Below are 24123 nucleotides of genomic sequence, written 5' to 3' on the forward strand. Positions count from 1 at the left end.
GGGAAGCACCTACTTTTCCTTTTCTATACTATTCTTTTCGGGTTTGGGAATCAGGATTATGGTAGCTTCACAAAATGAGCTGGGAAATGTTATCTGCATTTTGTTTCCTAGGAGCATTTGTGTAAAATTAGAACTTTTTCTTCCTTAAATATTTAGAACAGCCAGGGAAGCCACCTGGGCCTAGAGGAGTTGATTGATTGATTGACATATTTTGAACTCCCAATTTCCTTACTGATTATGAGACTATTTGGGTTTTGTATTCCTTTCGAGTCAGATATAGTGAAATATTTGTCTAGGGCCTTTATTTCCTTTAAACTCAAAAATGTGTTGGAATAAAGGCTTAATATATATCTCCTTACTCTCGTATATTTTAATCCTATATTTTAAAACCCCACTGCATATTTTTATTACTATTTTATCCATTTTCATTGCGTTTTAAAATATCACTTATCACGTTTTTTATGACTAGGAGTTCTATGCTTGGTTGGTTTGGTTATTTTTTAATGGCTCTGGCTCTTTGCCCGTAACTTGTCCTGTTATTTCTATAAATATATTTCAGTGTACTTGATTGATCTTCCATGTTTCATAATTTCCATGTCTTTCATCTTTGAGGGTCTAATAAGTACTGGCTGTTGCTCATGATATGTCCTTTACTTTCGGGTTTCATGATTTTTGACTGTGAACTCATATTTCTGCAGAAACTCTTTGAGGCCTGGAATAGAGGTGAGTCTCTGTAGAGAAGATTTCTGTTTGCTTCTGTGAGACTCCTGGGTCTGTGACAGCTTTAACCTAATTCTCAGCTTGAGGCATTTTAGACCACCCAGATGTATGAATGTGGGCCATCTCATGCGTATAAAACTCAGAAGAGACTTTTCTCCACCTCTATACTTTGAGCCAAGTTTCCAGACAGGAGGCAATTTCACTTTTACTGGGATGGGAGGAGGTACAGGGTTCAAGGTGGTTACTTCTAGTTCCTTCTCACACTGAAGAGATGGCCCTTTGGTGTCTCAACCTTAATGGGGTGGTCTCCTATTATTTGGAATCACCACTTTGAGGAAGACCTATGTGATGCCTTTTCTCTGTGCCCTGTTAAGAGGTGAAAACCAAAGTTCACATTTACCTGGTTTCGCAATGCCCTGGAGTACGGGCCAGCTTCAGTGTCCTGCACAAGTCTCTGGATGTCTGCACTCATTTAATTTTGGCTGAACTATTCCTTACTTTGTCAGTTTATAGAAGCATCTCACCTATCTCTCCAGAATCTTTGTTGTTTACGAAGTAAGTCAGAATAACATGATTTTTTTTTTGAAACTTGCTTTTATAATCCTTTGTGTCTTCGACAATTTCTGGGTCACTGATAAACTTTTAGTGTGTATCAAATGCTCAAAAAATATGACAGAATAAGTGACTATCACCCTTTCTATATACTTTCTGTATGTCTAGGAATAGAAAGCCCTGAAAGGATTAAATGCTTTATATGCATCGGTGTTTCGTAAACATGTGCTGGTTAAATATGCTTAGCCAACAGTGTATTAACTGTGGTTCATTGGTTTATCTAATTAAAGAATTATTTTAAAGATATAAAAGTGATTCTTTGAATCTTTGCTTTGGCTTGTTGGCATCGCTTTGATCCATGACCTCAGACAGCCTTCCAAATCCTGGCCACCCAGTTTGTTAAGGCCTAGTCATAAGAAAGAACAGAAGAGTTGAAAAAACAACCAAAGTACACACTTTTGGTTAAGAGGTAACTTTTGGTTAAGTGTAAATGACTCTCTGCTGCCCTCTGGAGACCAGTTCAGGATACAGGTACAGGTGCTTTTTCAGCTATGGAGCAAGGTTTTAAATCTATTTAACTATTAAAACAATTTCTTGTATGATATTATAGTACTTTATTTTCAGATAAAAGAAAAAGTTTTGATAAAAATTACACTTTATTTAGCTTCTTTTGGTCTTGGAAATGTATCAGCTCTGATTCAGATAAGAAAACACACTACTCTAGGTCCCTCAGACACAGAGGGATTTAGGAGCATATAAAATCCTTAGAGAGGACTTCCTTGGTGGTGCAGTGCTTAAGAATCCACCTGCCAGTGCAGGGGACACGGGTTCGAGCCCTGGTCCGGGAAGATCCCACATACCACGGAGCAACTAAGCTTGTACGCCACAACTACTGAGCCTGCACTCTAGAGCCTGCGTGCCACAACTACTGAAGCCTGAGCACCACAACAAGAGAAGCCACCACAATGAGAAGCCTGCACACTGCAATGAAGACCCAATACAGCCAAAAAAAAAAAAAAAAATCCCTTAGAGAGACTGGAGGAATAAAAGTTTGGGAGACTGTCACTAGCTTTCAAATTAATAAGCAATTTTCCCAACGTCATTTGTTGAATATCTTTTCCTTTTTCATTGATTTACGATGTTTCCCTCATTTTAAATGATAAACTGAGGCATGTTACATTTTTAAGAGTTTATTTGAGCAAAAATAAATAAGTCATGGGGAGGTATTGTACGAAATAAGGAATATAGTCAATAAAATTGTAATAATTTTGTATGGTGACAGATGGTAACTTAGACTTACTGTGTGATGATCACTTGGTAATGTACACAAATATTGAACCACTATGTTGTACACCTGAAACTAATATAATATTGTATGTCAATTATATTTCAATAAAAGGGGGGAGGGATGAGTAAAAACAAATTTTTTTTAAGTTTATTTGAGCGAAAATTGATTCGAATCAATTTTCAATTGATTCGAATCAATTGATTCGAATCAATCAATCAGGCAGCACTAAATCAGAAGTAGTTAGGAGCACTCCAACACAGGAGTCAGGGGAAAAACTTTTATAGAGAAAAGGTAGAAGCAAAGCAAGGAGGTTATTGGCTGTAGCTTAAGTGTTTGCCTTCTATGGAAAAGCCTCATTGTCTGTTTGTGACTCGTTGTCCTTAGGTATTGATTTCTTAACCTTGAGGCATTTACAGGTTCAGGTTGGGGTTTGCTTACATAGGCTGCTAAGGTATTAGAGCCACCTCAGTCTGATGGCCTCTTTGTTTAATTAACACTCATCATACACCAACAATAAGGTTTATCTCAAGGTTATCTCTGCTGTTTTGTGGCTATATAAGATTATCTATGCAGTGTTATAGCTCTCCATTGCTGTTTTGGTATTTAATGTTTTTAGCATTATAATATGTTAATATCTGGTTAAGTTTGGGTCTTTTTTCATTAGTTCTCTTTCTCAAAAATGTCTTTGATCTCTTATTTTTCTAGATAAATTTTAAAATAATTGTGTTTACTTCCATTCCAAAATGGCCTCCCTTGGCATTTTTATTAAAATGGAACTGTTTGGACATTTATTCATGAATTTTGGAAGAAATCTGTATCATTTACAATAATCAGTCTTCCTATCCAAGAATATTTCTTGATTCACTTATCTTATTTCATGTATCTCAATGCAGTTTTATAATTTTATTTATGTGGGTTGTATATCTTTTTCATACAACTAAATTATTCCTAAATATCTTATGTTTTTAGAAGATGAGATAATTTTTGTCATATTTTGAGTATTTTGATATACATGGAAACTGTTGATTTTTAGCAGCTTTATTGAGATATAATTTACACAGCATAAAGTTCATTCATTTAAAGTGTACAGTTCAATGGCTTATAATATATTTACAGAATTGTGCAGCCATCACTGCATTTGATTTTTTTTTTTTTTGGCCGCATGGCTTCTGGGATCTTAGTTCCCTGACCGGGGATCAAACCTGGGCCCCGGCAGTGAAAGCGTCAAGTCCTAACCACTGGACTGATAGGGAATTACCACCCTAAGCTAATTTTAAAAGAGTTTCATCAACCCCCAAAGAAAGCTTGTACCCATGAGCAGTCATTCCCTATTCTCCCCTCTCCCTTTTCCTCTCCTGTTTCAAATCTCTGGCAACTGCTAAACTCCTGTCGCTGTGGATTTACCTGTTCTGACTATTTCATATAAGTGGGATTGTACAATATGTGCTCTTTCAGTTGACTTCTTTTACTTCAGCATAATGTTTTTGATGTGAAACCACTCATTTTTATAACTACTGTTTCCGACCACTTTGTTGATAGATTTCCAAATGTGGGATTATCAGATCTCATTTTAACAGTTCTTAATTTATTTGTATTTTCTTTTTTTAAAAATTAATTAATTAATTAATTTGGTTGTGCCGGGTCTTAGTTGGGGCCGGCGGGCTCCTTAGTTGTGGCTCACCAGCTCCTTAGTTTTGGCGTGCGAACCCTTAGTCGCGACTTGCATGTGGGATCCAGTTCCTTGACCAGGGATCGAACCCCGGGCCCCCTGCATTGGGAGTGCGGAGCCTTAACCACTGTGCCACCAGGGAAGTCCCATTTGTATTTTCTAAATATTTACATCTACTAACTGAAAATGATAACATGCCTTAAATTCTCAAATGTATATCACTTTTTTACACTAGACAGAAGTTGCAGAATAATATTAAATAGTGCTCAAGAGAGTGATCATTTCCACTGAATTTGAAGGGAGTCCTACCTGTAATTCATCATTAAACATAAGAACGGCTTTTTGTTTGGAAGAGTTTATTGAATCCATTCCTTGTTGGAGCAGCTGGATGGAAGGAGGGTCAGACTAATTAGTCCTTTGAGATGGGCTGATTGTAGAGATGTCATTAACCTACAGCCTTGGTGCATTGGGCAATAAAGTAAAAATAGAATATATATTTATGGGGGGAGGCCAAAACTTCACCAGAAAAGTAGGTCAAAAAAGAGTTACAGTCGGAGGGACTTGAGATGGATGTTAGGTGTACACAGCCAAATGGGGATCAGGGAACCAGAGAAGATTAAGAAAAATCAGGCTAGAATGGATGACACAGAGGTGATCTAACTCCTGAGGTTGGGTTCTTAAGTGCTCCCAGAAAAGCGTTGCGGAGATGAATCAAGTCCCTTTACAGAGGCCCAAGTGGTTTAGACTCTGCCCCTCATTCCTGAATGGGGAAGGACTGGGCGCTTCCTCGCCTTGTCAAGGTAGGGAATCAAATGTGTATCCTAAGGAGGGAACAGAATTGGGGTAGGGACCACAGTTCTTTGGCACTAATGCATTGGGAAAACCTATAACCAGCCTCACACCCCATGTGATGCCTGTAGCTCCTGGCAGAGAAGAGAGTCCTGTGACTTTTATAAAACTGAAGAGTCTGAATTAGACTAAGACATGTGTCTTTGCAGAGGCATCAAGGTGAAGTGCAGATGAAGGCTGGCAGCCTGGTGGAGGTGATTCTCAGTTCAGACCCTTTGGCATGGAACATGGTTTAATTTTGCTTTCAAGTTTGGAATACGCTCACTTCCTGTGTCTTACCTACTGCATGTACTTAGATGCTTCTTTAGATGATGGTCTCCCAGGTCTTTTAAAGAGAATTTTAGAGAGACTTAGCTTTATTCTGTTGTCTGTCTACACTGAATGATGAGGCTTTTCTTATACATAGAATAATTTGTGACTAGCCCAGAACTGTGCATAGTAGGTCCTATGAATATGTACAGAATGGATGCTGATGTGTTCTTGCAGGACTCTGTGTAGAAGAGCTCTCTTAGGGTGCCGGCGTAACAGGAGAATTCGTCCTATTGTTCAAAAGCCTTAGGCACATCCGCACGCCCAGAGTGCTTGAAACAGAACCATCAGAATTTCATTTCCTCAAATCGAATCGCCTCCCTCTCCTTTACTAACTGGGGGCTAATGAATGAAGTCATTACCTTCTTAGTGGGTATTCTTTCTTCTGTGAGTAAAATCTGGGCCAGAGGGCCTTAGGGAACTGACTGTTGGGGGCACTTTGGAGGAGAAGAGGGGGATGGGGAGGCATGTTTACCCTGAGAAAAGGATACAGAGGAGTAGAGAGAGCCCTGCATAAGCTGTACCTCCATCGTTCTGCGCAGACCTGATCTCCTGGAATCTGACATAGTCTGGGGCTCCAGTTCTTTTGTCTTAGGTGGCGTTGGTGACAGGGCATTGGTTAAAGATCTGTGAGTAACAGTGCTTGGGGAAACTTCCTCCTTTTCCCTAGGCAGATAATTAATGACAGTGAAAGCAATTATCACTTATGGACGTATTTACTATGGCCCAGGCACTCTGCAAAATGCTTCATGTGTAGCATCATATTGATTATATTTCTATAAAAATACAAAAAAATGACTAGAGTTAAACTCAAATGGATTGCAGAAAAATGCAGATTTTAATATCTGAATTTTTATCTCAATGCCTTCCTTTTCGGTGAGACTGTAATCGGTGTTCAGAAGGAAAGGTAAATGGAACTATCGCCTTTTCTGAGTGTCCTCACTCAGATATTTGGAGAAAAGCCTTATATTCATGTCTTCTCCCCTCTGGCTAAGCCATCATCTACTGGAATGGAAAATTGTTATAAGTTGACTTCAAATATTCTCCCATGATGTCTTCCCCATCAGATACTCACGTGTCTTTTTTGGTAACTTTGAAGAGATCTTGCAAACAACTCATAGTTCATTTTGCAGAACTGCAACCTTTTTATGGATAGCAAGTAGCAGTGCTTGTTTCAAGGAAAGCATTTCAGGTTTGTCCTCTTCTTTACTTTCTCAAATGTAGATGAAGAATTCAATTCAGAATTACCCAAATCTGTTTCAAGGCTGTCATGTTAAAAAATGAGTTTGTTAAAATGGTAAAATAATAAAATTGTTTTTGTTTATTTTATTTATTTTTAGCTGCATTGGGTCTTTGATGCTGCGAGCGGGCTTTTCTCTAGTTGCGGCCAGCGGGGGCTACTCTTCATTGTGGTGCGCGGGCTTCTCATTGTGGTGGGTTCTCTTGTTGCGGAGCTTGGACTCTAGGTGTGCGGCCTTCAGTAGTTGTGGCACATGGACTCAGTAGTTGTGGCTCGCGGGCTCTAGGGCGCAGGCTCAGTAGTTGTGGCGCACGGGCTTAGTTGCTCCACGGCATGTGGGATCTTCCCGGACCAGGGCTCGAACCTGTGTCCCCTGCATTGACAGGCAGATTCTTAACCACTCTGCTGCCAGGGAAGCCCTAAAATTGTTTTTAAAAGTCTCTGAACGGTGGGCTTCCTTGTTGGTGCAGTGGTTAAGAGTCTGCCTGCCAATACAGGGGGCACGGGTTCGAGCCCTGGTCCGGGAAGATCCCACATGCCGCGGAGCAGCTAAGCCCGTGTGCCACAACTACTGAGCCTGCGCCCTACAGCCCGCGAACCACAGCTACTGAAGCCCGTGTGCCTAGAACCCGCGCACCACAACGAAGAGTAGCCCCTGCTCTCCACAACTAGAGGAAGCCCGTGTGCAGCAATGAAGACCCAATGCAGCCAAAAATAAATAAATAAATTTATATTTAAAAAAAAGGAAACCTTATTAAAAAAAATAGTCTCTGAACAGGGAAAGTATTTATTCTTAAAATAGAAGCATTGCTGTGTTGATTGTCATTGTCTTCCACCTCTGGAGGGTTGCAGAGATATAGAAGATCCCTTTCTAACAACTTTAGATTCCAAATTTTAATGCAGCAAATACTGTCCAGGTGTTAAATGATTTTTACTTCAAATTTTTTTTTAAAGTCCTAATAACAGTACTGTGCAATAAAACACCAACATTTCAGTATTTGGAGGGGATTGAATTTTCTGTACTCTGACTTATGAAACCATGATGGGCTTCTGCTAAGGGCAGGACGCGTGCTTTTGGATTGTGACCAATTCCTTTGCCTGGAGCAATGGCCTGAATGAGGCTTTTTGTTGAAAAGAGAGTGAGAGAGAAAACTGCTTAGATGAAATGGCAAGAAACTAAAGACTATAAAGAAGAGTTACAAAATAAATCATCCCGTACTCACCGAGACACAAGCTGTATGAAGCATCTTCCCCTTTAACTCTGCCCTTTCTCCTGTGTGATCACCCCCTTGCCTTCTCTAGTGCGGCAGGATGTGATAAGGGTGTCCTTCCACCTCTAGATGTAGGGAGGGCACCTTTCTTATGGGAGATTGATTTCCTGCTTTCACGGAGACAGAAAGGAGGGTCTGAGTGTCCCATTTCTTAAGAAACTTTAATTCAAAATAATCAATATGCCATTGAGGCACACTTTAGGGCGGCTACACTGGGCCCCAACAAACGATGATGAATTTTGGCAAGCTTAAGGAAAATGGGAGAAAGGCAGGGAGGTGGCCCACTTGACATCATAGAGGCGTTTAAGGTTCAAGGCACCGCCAGGGAACTGCCAGTGCTTTGGTATGACTGGAAGACAAGAAGGCTGAGAAAGTGGTGAGAGGGGATACAGGAAAAGGAACCTACAGAATTTATATTTTATCTCAAAGACATCAAAGAATCATGGTAGAATTCTAAGCAGCTTTCGTGACCTGCTTAGATTTGCAAACTTGAGAGATAAATATTACTGGAGTATTTATGAGACTTGATAAATAATACTTGTCTTCCCTACTGAGGTTCTGGACCAGTTAAAATAAAGTCAGGGAGCCAGCAGACGGAGATCGTCCGTCTTACTGATAACACAGCCTATTCAGTGCTGAACCCCCGAATCTGGCAGATTAACTCCCATCACAGGCAGCAGTGGGCTGAGGAGGTCTCTTCCTGCCAGAGCAGAGCATCTGCTCCCCAAAGAGAAGGGCAAGGGGGAGGGGATGGCCAAGATGTGACCAAGTTCCTTCTTCCAAGGTCTTAATCAGATAATCGATGGAGGATGTCACTCCACATGGAAGGAAACAACATTCCCTGGGTTTTTCTTCTTCTCTTAATACATTAAACTTAACTGTTTAGCCTGTGATCAACTAGGCGTGGGTCTGAGCCTTGGGGGAGAGGAAAGCCCTGCTCCCACCTTCATGATGCAGCCCCCCCAATACCAACCACCGCTCCTCTGGGGATCCCGAGACTGCTGGTGACCCAGAAGACTCAGCATCGGGTTAGAAGAGTGCATCATTTGCATTAAACTCCAAGGTCACTTTGTATCCCCTACTGAGAATTTACTTCCTAGTCTGTTTCTCACCCCAGATTACATCCAGCTGTGTTGACCAATATTGTCTGTCAAGAGGTTTTGCCCATGAGGTCAAATAGCATCATAAAATTATTCTAATAATAAAAAGCCAACAGTTACATCAAATCAACAGATTTGAATATTAACCCCCTACTTTCGACTACCAAAGGAAAAATTAAATATTAAATTTTCTTGTAAGAAAAGAATTAAAGTCCAAAATAAAATGTTCTTGCCCTCGTGAATTAAAAGACCAAAGACACACTCCTGCCTCCTTCCCCTCCCTGTGCCCTGCATCAGAGCCAAGCTCTCAGGGTGCAGTGTGGTCAGAAGATCGGTTACATGAAGGGAGGGAGGATGGAGCAGATGTCAGTGCCTCAAGCACCATGGGCACCAGTTCTTAACTGCCAGAGAAGGCACTGTACTATGGAAAGGAGACGAGCCATACGTAGTAAACGCTGTGGTGCTGGGCTGGAGTGGGAGGCATTGTGTGAATGTGTGTTCTTTCTTTGTAGATATTAGGATTCTCCAGAGAAGGAGAACCAGTAGGGTGTGTGGGGAGAGAGAGGGGGAGAGAGAGATGGAGATTTAATGAATTGGCTTCTGTGGTCCCAGAGGCTGGCAATTCTGAAATCTGAAAAGTAGGCTGGCAGGCTGGAGACCCAGGGAAGAACTGATGTTACAGCTCGAGTCTGAAGACACTCTGCAGTTAGAATTCCCTCTTCCTCTGGGAATCTCAGTCTTTCTCTGAAGGGCTTCAAGCTGATTGGATGAGGCCCACCCACAGTGTGGAGGATAATCTGCTTTCCTCAAAGTCTCTTCATTTAAATGTTAACCTCACATAGGAAATACCTTCACAGCAACATCTAGGCTGGTGTTTGACCAAATCTCTGGATACTAGAAAAGGAAGCCAGGCTCAAGCCCTCTCCTCCCCTGCAGGCTGCTAGTGTACGGGAGGCTGGGACTGGGAAAGGTCAGGAGCTTTGATGGGTAAGAGTCAGCTGGATTGGAATTTGGGGGGTTGAGTTTTGGGGTTTTTAAGTTTCTTGGCCCTTCCTTCTTTCTTTCCTTCCTTCCTCCCTTCCTCTCCTTTCCCTCTTTCTTCTTTCTTTCTTTCTTTCTTTCTTTCTTTCTTTCTTTCTTCCTTTCTTCCTTCCTTCCTTCCTTTCCTTCCTTCCTTCCTTCCTTCCTTCCTTCCTTTCCTTCCTTCCTTCTTCCTTCCTTCCTTCCTTCCTTCATTTCTCTTTCTTTCTTTCCCTCTTTCTTCTTTCTTTCTTCCTTCCTTCCTTCCTTTCTCTTTCTCTTTCTTCCTTCCTTCCTTCCTTCCTTCCTTCCTTCCTTTCCTTCCTTCGTTCCTTCGTTCCTTCCTTTCTTTCCTTCCTTCCTTCCTTTCTCTCTCTCTCTGTCTTTCTCTTTCTCCCTCTCTCTCTCTGTCTCTCTCTTTCTTTCTGTGTTTTCGCTGCTATCTAAGAGTTAAAAAAAAAAAGTCATGGCACTTTCCCGAGAGCTCTTCTAAGAGACTGAAACATGAGACAGGATATCAGATTTGAAGGGGTGGTGAAAACAAAACCCTGCTTTCTGCTCACCTCCTCTTGAGCCTAGCTCATTCAATAAACACTAGTAAAACATCAGAAACATTCCTGGAGATGAAGAGAAATGAATCCAATGTGTTTGGGCCTTACGATTACTTTATGAAATGTCAAAAGTGAAACTCTTTTTCTTCCAACGAACTGTGGCCTCCGCTGCCCTGAAGTCCAGAGGGGACGAGTGCATCCTGAAGGCAGGTTGACCCCAGCAATGCCATGTGTGTGCAGCATCTCAGCCCAGTTCCTGGTGGGATTTTTTTTTTTTTTTTTTTTTTTTGGTACGCGGGCCTCTCACTGTTGTGGCCTCTCCCGTTGCAGAGCACAGGCTCCGGACGCGCAGGCTCAGCGGCCATGGCTCACGGGCCCAGCCGCTCCGCGGCATGTGGGATCTTCCCGGACCAGGGCACGAACCCATGTCCCCTGCCTTGGCAGGCGGACTCTCAACCACTGCGCCACCAGGGAAGCCCTCCTGGTGGGATTTTAAATGAGCTCCCAGAGGTCGTTTGTGCTGTGTTATAAAGGAGGTGACTTGGCCAGCTTGTCAGGAGCATCTTTGTTTTGCTATTTTTTTAGGAGGACAAATAAATCCATCCTATTCAGAACATAAAGATTAGTGAGCAAAAAACAAGTAATAAACAAATGGACCCAAGAAGAATGTCTATAAGATATAGAAAGAACAGAGCAGTGGAAGGCAGGTGGGCAGGGGAGGGATGCTAAGGCTTCCCAGAGCAGGTGACATCTGGGTTTGGATGACAAACAGTAACAACAATAATAAACGCTAAGATATAATACTGGGAGCTGACGGTGCTGTAAACACTGTCCAAAATTGTTTACATGCACTATCTTATTTAATTCTCACAACAATTCAGATAGTGTTATTGTTTGTCCCATTTTACAGATGATAAAACTGAGACACAGGGGATTTGAGAAACTTGTTCAAGCTCACAAAGCTACTAAGTGACAGAGCTGGTCCTCAGGCGCAGGCTAACCTATTCTCATGCCATTCAGGAGATTGACAAGTAAGAGCTTATTAGGTGGCCTAGAAATTCCACGTACATGGAGACCTGTGGTCCCACAGTGCTTCTGAGAAATCGCCGGCTGAGTATCAGCACTGATTAAATGCCCAGTCTGGCGGGGCAAGGGGACAGCAGGCTGGCACGAGTCAGGGGCCAGGTCAGCCAGCAGCAGAGCAACAGGGGTACCATTTTGTCCATTGTGCTAACGGACCTGGACTTTAGCCTATGGGGACGGGGAGAGTTGCATTTTAGAAAGATCGGTTTGGCCACAGGGTGGAGATTGGTTGGAGAGGACAAAAGAAGAGTCAGGGAGGTGAGTTAAGGGCTAGTACAATAGTCCAGGTGAAGACAAGGACTCCGACCGTAACTGAGCAGGACCCTAGGGGGCATTCCCGGGACAGAGCCCTCCCCCAGGTCCCCTGCTATAGCTCCTCTCTGAAGTACCCAGATAACATTATCTGATGCACATTTCCTGAGTCGTTTCACAGATGCTAAAACCTCCACCAAATGGAAGATGTTAACCACTTGATGACCATGAGCACCCAGCCCCCAGGCCTCCTGGAGCCTAAGGACTGATAATATTAACCCCTGTGACACCACCACCCCCCCACCCCACCCCCACTACCTCACCGTCAGCCACTCTGAGAATGGTGCACGAGCTGATCGCACATCCTGGGCTCCCTTCCCTCACCTGGCCTTTAAAAATATTTTGCTGAATCCCATCAGGGAGCTCGGGTTTTTTGAGCGTTAGCTGTCCCGGACTCCCGGCTCGGCGCCTTACAATAAACACACGGCACCGCAACCCGGTGTCAGTAGATCGGCTTTGCTGCGTGCGGGCGAGCGGACCCCGGATTTGGTGGTAACGTGAAGGCGGGGGAACAGGGAAGGGGAGGGTGGGCTCGGGAGTGATTTAGGGGTGGGTTGAACGGATTTGGTGAGGTGAGGGGGGAGGGGGTCCTTAAAATGACAGAAAACCGGTTTCTGGCTTGGGCTGCTGTTATAAATGGGGAAGGTAGAAAGGAGGAGAGTGAAGATGGGCAACCTCCGCTCAGACCTGTTGGATTTGAGCTGCCCTGTCACTTACACCCAGAGCACCAGTGGGGTAACTTAGTCTCTGCAGAGCGTTTGAACTGTAGACATAAACAGAGTAGATGTGAAAAATAGATCTACATACTCAGTGCTGTTCTTTAAAATCTCCCAATTAGAAAGCTATATTGTCATATGGATTGTTCTGTTTTCACTCTTTTTAACTCTACTGCATATTCACTTACTGATGTTTTTCATCAGTGTGGTGTAGACTGTGTCAGTGTTATGCCCTTAGCTTGACTCTTAATGCTACCTCGATGTATTATTATTCTTCTCAGTCTGCCGGTGTTCATTGTATAACATTAGAACAATTTTAGTTTGTAAATCTAACTCTTTGAAATATAATATATTAGCAGATATGGTTAGGTTTTACTATATTTCCTGTATGTCCATGTGTCCAAACGTATTAGTAACAAACAAATGATAAAAATAAAATAATTCTTCTGTAATTCACAGATGCTGTAATTCACTCTGTAATTCAGAGTCCAAAATGGACAAGATGCTTTTGCATGTCTGTGTTGAAAATGAGATTTTTATATGTCGGCAGTAAAGCACGGCATCATTTTTAAAGCATTTTTCCTTGTTTTGGTCTTGTGATACAATTCTTCAGAGCAATGGCTGCAAATAGGTTAGCACCTCAATGCTTAAAATAGGCTGTCAAGAAATGGTTCTTCTTTTGTTCACATCTCCATTCCAAACCACTGAGGGAATTAGTTGCACCGCTGAAGTGCATTTCCTTTCTTACATCGTCAAAATTTTTGCTGGCTTCCTTTGTAGAAGAAGATTGAGGTAGCACATTCACAATCATGATGTGGATTTCCTATTAAGGTTTACTATTATTATTATTATTACTGGCATGGCTGACGCAGTCAGACTCATGCTTCGTCTCATAGAATAATACTGTGCCGTATACCATGACACTTCAGTGTATTGTTCAATATAAGCAGAGTTGTTTACTAAAACTTGTGTGCCAGTTGCAAAAATAAAATAACTTTACAAGACAGGAGCTTGAATAAAACATGAAATGGTTTCTGCTGGTGCTAGCATAGTGTCTGACTTTTAATGCTGCTTTTTCCCCCCAGAAATTCTTTGAGGTGGAAGAAGAGAAGACACCTGTGCATGACGCAATGACTGTCAAAATGAATATTTTGTTAAAAAAACTGAAGGAGAAAGAAGAACTCATTAAGGAATTAAGAGAAGAACTGGACCAGTGTGAAGAATTTGGATCTCAAAAAGTTGTAAGTTTCACAGCAAAGAGTAATTCATTTTAATACACATAAATGAAGTTACAACTGTCTAAAAGCTTGGGGTCGGAATAAAGGGATTACAATGCATGTATCTTGGGTATCTCTCCACAACATAAGCCAGTCCAACCCTTTTGTGCTCGACACCATATTCTAGAAAACCCATAATAATTATAAATAGGAGCAATATAATTGTTCTCAATTTTTATTTGTAATAGAAATAAAATAACCTATCTCCCACTACAGAAATTTCCCCACCCTAGAAGAAATGTAAAGAGATTTTTGTTTTAATTCGGAAGAGTCCCACCTTTTTTGCAGTCCAGATAATTTGAAAGACACAAAACAATCTCAAGTCAGAGGCTTCCAAGAAACCAACTTGGAACAGGATGACCTTAAGTGGAAATGTCAAGAAGGAAAATTCTCAGAGGGTTTTTGCCCTCTTCTCCCCTTTGCAGTAGGAGCCAGAAGCTGCTTTACTGCTCAGAGCACTGACAGAACAAAAAATGCGAAGAGAGAGAAAGCAGAAAGGAGAGCTTAGCTGCCTGTCAAGGAGGTGAATGTGAAGGATCCGGAAAGTGTGGACCCTAGAGGAGAGTTTATTTTCATCTCAGATCAGCTCTGAGCTGCCGGCTGTACTGCCCAACCACAGCGCAGAGCCATAGAGGGGTTTTCGTATTAGGTTCTAGGAGCAAGAAGTGGATTGTTTGAGTAGGAGAGGCAAGCAGGGAGGCCAGAGAATCACAACCTGTTGAGTGTCAACTGGCAGGGTTACCTCCTCACATCACAGCGCAGTTTACCGATAAGGAAGCTGACTTACACCCCGGGCACAGCTGGTAAATGCTGACGTGACATGAGAACCGAGGTCCAGCTGAACCCAAAGGCCCGCATGAGGAGGGAGGAGCTCTGTATAGAGGAAGAATTAAAGTTGCTATATATATATATATATATATATATATATATATATACACATTATATTATTATAATAGATAATGGTATTATGGTCTATAGGTATATCACTATAATGTATGTTATAATTAATATATAGTGTATATTAATACCTGTGTATAGATACGCATAAATATCGACACATGCATATATATGTATGGAAGAAGCCTGAGAAGTTATACATCAAAGTGTTAACACTAGGAAGAAACACTTGTGGGTTGCTGGGCCCTTTAAGTGCAGTCCTTGGTTTATCTAAGTCCCACACTAGTATTCTTACTTAAAACCCCAAAGTTAGAAAAGATAAGAAATTGAACTTGCGCCATTCTAAAGGACTTTATTTACGAACTGGGGAAGGAGTGCTTTGTTTAATCTATTAGAATTCTCTATGTTCTAAAAAAACCAGAGCATCTTCTAAGCAATGTGGTATTAAGGATTATTATCATAGACCTAATAAAATTGAATATTATTTCTTTGTACATGTTCTGGTTGCCTTGGAGGGAGAGGCACATCCAAGTTTTGCATTTACTTTTCTTGTCTTAGATCTACATTTACTCTTATTTTTTGGAGAAAATAATTTAATAGAAAAGGTTAAAATAAGACTAACAGTTTTGGCTTTTAATCCTGACTTGGCTACCAATGTCCAGCATCAGTTAGCAAGGCAATTTTGATCCATTTGTTTCCCATTTGTGAAATGGGAGGTGATACCTGCCTAGCCAACAGAGTTATGAGGAGGATACCCGTTGTAGTGGATGTGAAATGCTGTGAGTTCTTTGAAGAAAGACGTGCATATAAATTCTAGTTATCATTATGAGGAAATACACAAGTCCTCATGACCATCTGGTTTACATTCCATGAAATGCACTGCTGAGAACATCCCAATTCGGTAATTGAGCTTCTTCCAGTAAAACACGAGGTCTTTCTTGGCGTGTTTACACCTCTGAGTGTCCTCAGCCCGTTAACTGGTCTGTCTGGATGGCCTGAGTACAGGGGATGAGGGTGGATGGGGCTTGGTGAGGACCACAGAAAGTGGCAGGCCTGCACCCCGCTCTTGTATAAGAAGGCGTTCTCTGGCTCGGGTGGCATCCTGAAGACCGTGGCTGTTTCACTGTAGTTGGTCCCCAAGGACACCACATCAGTCTTTCTGTAAACACCTTAAGATTTGAGGAAAGTGAGACTTCTGATGAACTGGGTATATACCTTTTTCCCAGCTTCTTAGGACCCCAGCAAAGCGCCAGGCTGGCTGAGGACAGCGCAGAGCAGGGCTAGTGTACATTTGGGAGGACGGACATGAACACTGCAAAAGCAGATCACGGGTTATATAAAATAAACGTCTGAAAATTTCTTTTTAAAGATCCTCTAAGAACTAGCTTTCCTAGAACCCCATGCCACTCAAGTTCTAGGTGAATTACCTTTTAAATTTGAAATTTCATCTAATACGACTGCTCCCTCTAGTGGTGTAAAAAAACTTGCGACAGCAAGTATCTGAAACTAGATTTGGAAAACCGAATTTGGAGAAACAATTTAGAAAATTTCAATGCAGCAATGGAAAAAACTTGTAAAAAGCTTGAAATAAGCAAACTGAATAAACAGTAAGGAAACGCTCTAGTTCTTTCTCATAGTCCAATTATATAAATCGCTCTATAGTTAATAGTCATAATCCCTCTCTAGGACTGTTGTAGAATGAAATCTAAGAATATGATAGGAAAGGGAAGGTTTAATAAACAGCTAGTTTAACTTATACTTATGACAAAATGGAAATCAGAAAAAAGAATCTCTTCAAGTTCCAGAAGCCTCATCTCTCCAGGTCAGAACACCCTTAATGTTGAATTCCCGCCCCCACTCCCACCCCGACCCCAGACCAACTACATTCAAGGGCTGAGTGTCTTTTCAGGTTCTGTAAAAACCTGCAATGACTTAATGGCACACTGCTGTAGTTATCAGGTTGCCATGCAGTACGCTGATAAATCCACTGGAGAATTGCTGAAGAAACTAGCCTGTCGAGGTATGTGTGCCTGTGTGTCTGTGTGCCCAGGCACATGCATATGTGCTTTCAGTGCAATTGGAGTTGTTTTGAAAAGATTTTTCATTTTTGTTTCTTACCCAACATGGATGATCTATGCAACTATCACACCCACATCCCCTCACCCCCACCAACAGGTGAATGTAACTATTTGTTGCTGACAGTTCTGAAACAGAGCTGTCATTCAAAAGTGGCAGCTCTGCAGGGCTACACTGCCCCAGTGTGCCGCTTTCCTGGTTGTCACTCACTGGGAAAGCACCTGCTCGTCTCCGTGACTGCCATGCAGCATGGGCATGCAGCAGAAGCCCACTCCACCCGCAGCCTCAAATTGAGATGTCCAAGTACTGTACGTGGAGCCTGCAGGATTGAGACGCCAAAATGGCAGAAGGGAGACTGCTGGGAAGGCACCTGCGGTGCTCCAAACGGTGCTTCTCGGCCTTTATTGTGTTATTGTGTGTATGGGTCACCTGCAGCTCTTGTTAAGATACAGATTCTGGGCTGGGGCTGGAGATTCTGCATTTTCAAAAAGCTCCCAGGTGATGCTGAGGCTCCTGGTCCTTGGACCACATTTTGAGTGTCAAGGCTCTGGAGCACACCTGTTTTCAGAAACGATTCTTTCATGACTCAGTTTGGGATTCTGAAACCTGGGAACAGTGATACTGCACATCTTGGCTCACAAGAGAAGTAGACCAATGTAAGCCACCACTTGAAGTCCTGGCGCTCACTACACGATAGAAAAACTCTAAACTGGCAAGTTACTTTATAAATTTAAATTTCCAGAGTGACTGTGGATCACACACAGCCTGTCTTAGGCTATAATGTGGCTTTTAATAGCTTTAACTAGTTAACCACCTTTTTTTTTTTGCGGTACGCGGGCCTGTCACTGTGTGGCCTCTCCCGTTGCGGAGCACAGGCTCCGGGGCCATGGCTCATGGGCCCAGCCGCTCCGCGGCATGTGGGATCTTCCCGTACCGGGGCACGAACCCGTGACCCCTGCATCGGCAGGCGGACTCTCAACCACTGCGCCACCAGGGAAGCCCAGTTAACCACCTTTTAATGATCTCCATCCTTCTTAACTTCGGTTTGTTAATGCAGTTTGTTTTAAAGAAGTCTCATGGTTTAAGTGAGCCAAAGCTAGTGGTGTGGGCAGATGGTCGAAGGAACACCACCACAAAACCTGCCACTCAGAGTGTAACAGATGACCGTAGCCGCCCAGAACTATCCCTTTGTTCATTTTGCTAATGAGTGTCCTCATTGCTGTGAGAATCTGAATAGTTAATTACTTGCAGTTCCTGCAGCTGACAGATGGTGGGGACAGAGCTAAAGGTTAACCTTTCAGGAAGAGGGGCTGTCGATGGATTTGTGGAGAAAAAAACCCCTCGAGTTGGACGTGTTTCCTTGTTTCCTGCTTTTCTACCAGATTTTTAGAAAACGCACTTAGGTGTTAGCTGCTACCACTGGTAAATTTTACACTTCATCTGATTAATTCAAATAGTTCTCGTTTAGTTTATAATAATGAGCGCTCACGTAATCCACAGTGGATGTTCATTTTCTGCCACTGTTAGGAAATGTATGCTTAAGCCTATTAAGGCAAATGTTTGTCTTTAAGAAAGCTTTTTTAGTCTATAAATACATTCTGTGATGTTCTCAAGTTGAACCATGTGGGACAAGAAATTAATGACTGGGATTCTTTATTAAGAAAACAGTGTTGTTTCTTAGCTATTAGATTTGTTAGTTAAGAATGAATTGGGGTTAAATAATTTAAATGGAATGGTGACTCAAAATCATGAAGATTCATAATTGGGCTTAGTGCAAAATTTAACATTATTTTAAATATTAACTCTGATATAACTAACTTCATTAGTAAGTCACTTGTTGTTTTTCAAGGATTTATTCATGTACTATAAAACATTGTACCCACTTATTTTTCTTTTTAACCATTATAACCACAGAGGAAAACATTTTTAATAATTTACTTTCAGATATCTCTAAAGTTAAATCAAAGTATAGTTTCAAAGGGACACCAGTTATATTGGGAGGAATGGTTTTGTTTTTGAGAGGAGAATTTATTCTTGTGTATTTGCAATCATGGCATTGCTACAAAAAGAATAGCTTATAATTCACCTGAAGATTAAAGTTCAAAAGTATTTCTAGTGTCTATATTAATTTTGAAGGAAGGCATATAGATGCTTCTCTCTTTTAGTGTAACAATACAATGACTTTCAAACATGCTGTTTAATATTTTGAGATTGCATAATCAGTTTAATATTGTATCATCATGAAGTATAAAGTTCTGCACCAGCTTCTCCAATTCATTACATCTTAATTAAAAAAAAAAAGCGTGGCAATAAAATCTAGACAGCCATAAGCAAGCATATTCAGATGTTTTCAAAAGCTTTGAAACAAACAAGAAGAAGAAGAAGAAAAGAAGACTAGCTGTCCCCATAAGCTTCTACTGCGTAAGAAAAAGCTTCTCCCATAATGGACATGGCAAGATTTAAACAAAAGACGCACATAATAAAAATGTAAATGAGTTTGCTTTACTAAAACTATAACTTTAAAGTCTTTTGTTGTAAGTTATCCTGAAACCTTCTTACAAGGTAATCACTGTTTGCATAGAGATTTAAACCGAAGTCCTCAATAGCATTAAACGCCTGCACAGTCCCAGTGTGACAGGCATGCAAAGCCACGTTAATGTTCAGAATATGAATTGCCTCTGGGTGGCTCCTTCACCAAGCAGAAAACCAACTGTGTGGTTATCCGTGTGCCTGATGGACTCCATGCGGCTCCCAGCCTGAAAACGTCACCACTTTGACATGTGATGTGCTCCTCATGACACTGGCAGCACTGACACTGGGGAATGCCACAAAGGCGACAAGCCCCCCTCCTTAGCTGTGCGCTTTGCCCCGCCCCCCCCGGCGCTGCTGCCCTCCCCCCCAGCCTCCCACCCCCCCACCCCCCACCCCCGGCTGCTGCCCATCCGCGGTCTCCCCAGCCTGCCTGGTTACGGGCGGACAGCACTTCAGACACACACAGAGGGAAGTGTGGGTGGAGGGGCCCCAGCTGCCTCCATAATGAATTGACCTGAATGATGAGGGCACACAAACAGTATGATATGCATTATTCCTGTCAATAAACTGTCCCCATGTGCTGTGGTCTTTGTACAGAATGTACTGCAGCCTTTCTCCCAGCAAGCTCTATTTAGTCTCCTTCCTTTTTACTATTCATATTATAAGTGTGTAATAGAATTCAGAAAATTATATGATAGCTCTTCTGTATCTGTATTGTCTTGTGTTGCATATTTAAATCCTTGGCTCCCTGCTTAGAAATATGGAATTCTCCATCTTTTAGGACTCTTTTATCAAAGACGACAGCCCTCTAAGAACAGCTCTGGAAAAGGAAAATTTGGAGTACAAAGTGGAAAATGAGAGACTGCTTCAAGTCATTTCAGAACTCGAAGAAGACATCCGACTCAATCTAAAAGAAAATTCATTATTAGGTAACATTTTAAAGTCATTTTTGAGAAAACTCTACATTGGGCACTTTATAAAATTCATAGCCATGCTTGTCTTTTCCAAACATATGTTTGTTTGGTTACCTACATTTAAAACATCAGTTCGTTAGCCACTTTTCATTTTCATTCTTTTCTTGAGACAGAAATTGGTCATACTCCCCTAGCCATGCCTTTTTAACTCAGGGTGGTTGTTTTCTAAGCCAAGCATTGTGCTAATCAGTATTCTATATCACTTAGAAATATTATAAACAAATAGAAACTTGTGCTGATTTCTGTTTCATGTGCTTAATTATCTAAAATTTATAACATTTTAATATTTAAGCATATATATTGGGGTGTGCTTTGTGGAGAAACAGAGTTGGCCCTTCAGAAAAATATGCTACTACTTACTACATTATCTTCAATTTTTGGTACAAATGTTAAGTACAAATTTCCATTTGTAGACTTTATACCCTCTTTTTTATATCTATAAACATTGGTAAATATTGCATTTAAATCACCAAGTTAGATTGCTTTAAAGCCTTTACATGTACTGCTATCTTTGTATTTATGTTAGTCACACAATGATATCCTTAATCTGCAGTATGAAAAGCTATGAGTAGGCAATTCAAAATTTACAGCAAAACATTAATACAATCAGATATAGGACAATATTCCTTGAATGTAAAATTATACCACGTCAGTGTAGTTTCGTTTCTCTTCTGATGTGGTATAGTAATGCTTTTTTAGGTTTCGGTAGTTCTTACTGAGTCATAAAGTACCACCTGCTAAAGCCGTTTGTATTGGCTGTGACTAACAGCAGAAATATCTCTTGCTAGTATCGATGAAAAGCTTTCAACCCTGAGCCACACTTGGATCTTGAACTTAGTTCTTAATCCCTATCTGACCAGCCATCTGAACAGCAGGAAGAAGGCTGTGAATGTCAAGGGCAGTTGTGAAGGTCACAGTCCTGCTAGGACTTGCGTCCACCATGCCTGCCAGCAGTGTACAGCCTGCCCTGAAGCAGGCAGATTGAATACAGGGCCATAAGCTTGTAATTTCATGCTTGGCCTCTCTCTCCTTTTGTTTACAGAAGATGAAATTATAAGTCTGAAAGAGATGGCAGAAAAGGATCATAAAACCATTCAAAAGGTACTGTAACTTTTTTGCATTGATGAATGACTCTTTTCAATGGCAATATCAGCATAATTGGTGAAATAACCCTGTGTTCCCCTTGCCTTATGATGTAGAGAAAAGTCGGTTTCTGTTTTTAATCTCGCCCGTTACTCAGGATTATTTCTTTAGTAATGAAAAAGGATTCCATCTTGAAAACAAATACATGTTTTCTTTTATTTGGGATAACTGAGTATCTACCTTGTTGACTGTAAGAACTGAAAAAGCATATGACACAGGGAGTCCGAAGATGTGCTTGTGGAAAAATGATATTATTAAAAATGAGCAGCCTTATTTTCAGATCAGATGTTGGTTTATGTTCATTTTTCTGTATATGAATGAACTGGGTTTGTATATCCAGGAAATCTGTATTTAGAGCAGGAAATTCTTTTGATATCATGAAGATCAAGATCTCCTGGGGCATCAAATGCCGCAGGACCGTGGCAGTTCCTGCCCTCCACACCCAGGTCAGGGGCTCCTGCTTTGTGCTTTCTTAGCTCTCAAAACGCTTTTCTCTGATGGTCAGTCTGCCTTGCCGAAGACCCCACAACCCAGAGACAGTACTATCTTTCGGTCTCTGATCTCGTCCCAGCGCTCAGCACCGTGCTGGCGCACTTAAAAATAAAAATACTCTTTGAGTGACTCAGAGAATGAGAATGTAGTTAGAGTTCATAAAATTTATAGACGAAACGTGGATTTACATCCTCGATTATTCCAAATAGACATAAAGGTTTCCGTGAACTGAATCGAGTATTAATTTTTAAATAAAAATTAAGTAAAATTAGATAAGATTAAAAATTCAGTTCCTCAGTCACACTAGCCTCATATCGAGAGCTCAGGTGACTTAGATTCAGGTTTCAACCTGATTTTGCAGCTCTGGGTATTCTTAGGTTTTAGATAAAATGACTTCCAAGAACTGTTTTGTAAACAAATGTATGCCATGATCGGTCAGAGCTGGGAGATGTCTTCTGTGATCACTGAATCCATCACAGGTTTTCACAACATGATGTCATTTTCTTGTGCTTCATCCTATTTTCAGTGATGAGGGTGCAAATGCCATTCTTACAGAGATAACAAGAGTCTACAGAACTGACAAGTTTAACTTTCTTGGCATCAAATTCTAAGATTAAAAAAGAAATCTCAGCTTTCTAGTTTCGCTTAATAACCTGCAAGGGAACCATCTCCGTTTATGTAAATGTTTCTTAAACTACTCAGTCAGTACTGTCTCTGGGAAAGATGAGTCCGATGAGCCTACTCTTCTCTGGGGGCAGTTCAAGGAAATTAAAGCAGAAACTCTCACCGTTAAGCCATTAGCCCCTGAGTGGCTGGTTATACCCTTTGTGGGTTTAAGTATTTCGATTAAATGCTGCCTCAGCTTTCTAGAGCCGCAGTGCCCCATGGTAGCCACCAGCCATGGGTGGCTGCTGAACACTTGTGTCTAGTGCAACTGAGAAGCTGAATTTTAAATTGTTTAATTTTAATTTTTAAATTTCAGTATAAAAATACTGATATTTGTTTCAGTTACTGAAAACTTTTATGTATATTTTGAATAACTTGAATATGTGAATCTACCTTTTTATTTGTAAATTTTATGAAATCTAAATGCAGATCAAGTATCTCCCATGAAATTTTAGCCCCCGAATTGAGATGTGCTCTAAGCGAAAAATACACGCTGGGTTTCAAAGACTTAGGTACCGTAAGAAATGTGAAATATCTCACTAATGATTTTTAATGTGGATTATTACCCATTTAAATGATACTATTTTGAATAGCTATTGGGATAAACAAAATATATTATTAAAATTAATTTCACCTGTTTCTTTTACCTTTTTTTTTTTTTTTTTTTTTTTTGCGGTACATGGGCCTCTCACTGTTGTGGCCTCTCCCATTGCGGAGCACAGGCTCCAGACGCGCAGGCTCAGCGGCCATGGCTCACGGGCCCAGCTGCTCCGTGGCATGTGGGATCTTCCCGGACCGGGGCACGAACCTGTGTCCCCTGCATCGGCAGGCGGACTCTCAACCACTACGCCACCAGGGAAGCCCTCTTTTACCTTTTTAACAAGGCTATAAGTTCAACTATAAACTGTAAAGTTTAAAATTATATATAAGACTCACATTATATTTCTATTCAACTGCTCTGTTCTAGACAAATATAGCAAATCCGTAGTTTGTTTGATTATCTTTTTTTATCCTGTCTCTTTTCTTTTCTTTTTTTTTCTTTATATGCACTGGGCCTCTACCCAGATGAGTGTAGGAATAATTTGGTATTGATCAGGGTTCCTGTTCCATTTCTGACACTATGGCCACTTGGGCTGGTTCCTCATCCTCCTTCCTGAGTCTCACAGGCTTACTGTGTGGACAGAATGAGGTAATGTACGTCAAAGTGCTTTGCCAGTTGGAGAGCAGATCTGGAGTTGTTGAACAAAATGACAGCTGACATTTACCTGTTTGTTTCCAATGTCCTCCACTAAATCAATTAATTCAGCAATGTTCATCAGATGCCTTTTAGTGCCAGGCACTGCTGAGATACAAAAGTGTTATATACACACATGCAGCCTTGCTGTG

At 41.3% G+C, this 24123-nt stretch overlaps 1 protein-coding gene across 1 annotated transcript in view; it reads left to right on the forward strand.

The window, feature by feature from the left end:
• The window catches only part of C2H10orf67 (chromosome 2 C10orf67 homolog), a 92971-nt gene that overhangs the window by 10787 nt on the left and 58061 nt on the right, over nt 1-24123 (forward strand). The window contains exons 4-6 of the mRNA XM_049705367.1: nt 13766-13921; nt 20244-20391; nt 21479-21537. Of these exons, the coding sequence (XP_049561324.1) occupies nt 13766-13921; nt 20244-20391; nt 21479-21537 (363 nt within the window). The remainder of the gene's footprint in view (nt 1-13765; nt 13922-20243; nt 20392-21478; nt 21538-24123) is intronic.

This window comes from Orcinus orca, chromosome 2 (assembly GCF_937001465.1).
Source record: "Orcinus orca chromosome 2, mOrcOrc1.1, whole genome shotgun sequence".
NCBI classification, from domain to species: Eukaryota; Metazoa; Chordata; class Mammalia; order Artiodactyla; family Delphinidae; genus Orcinus; species Orcinus orca.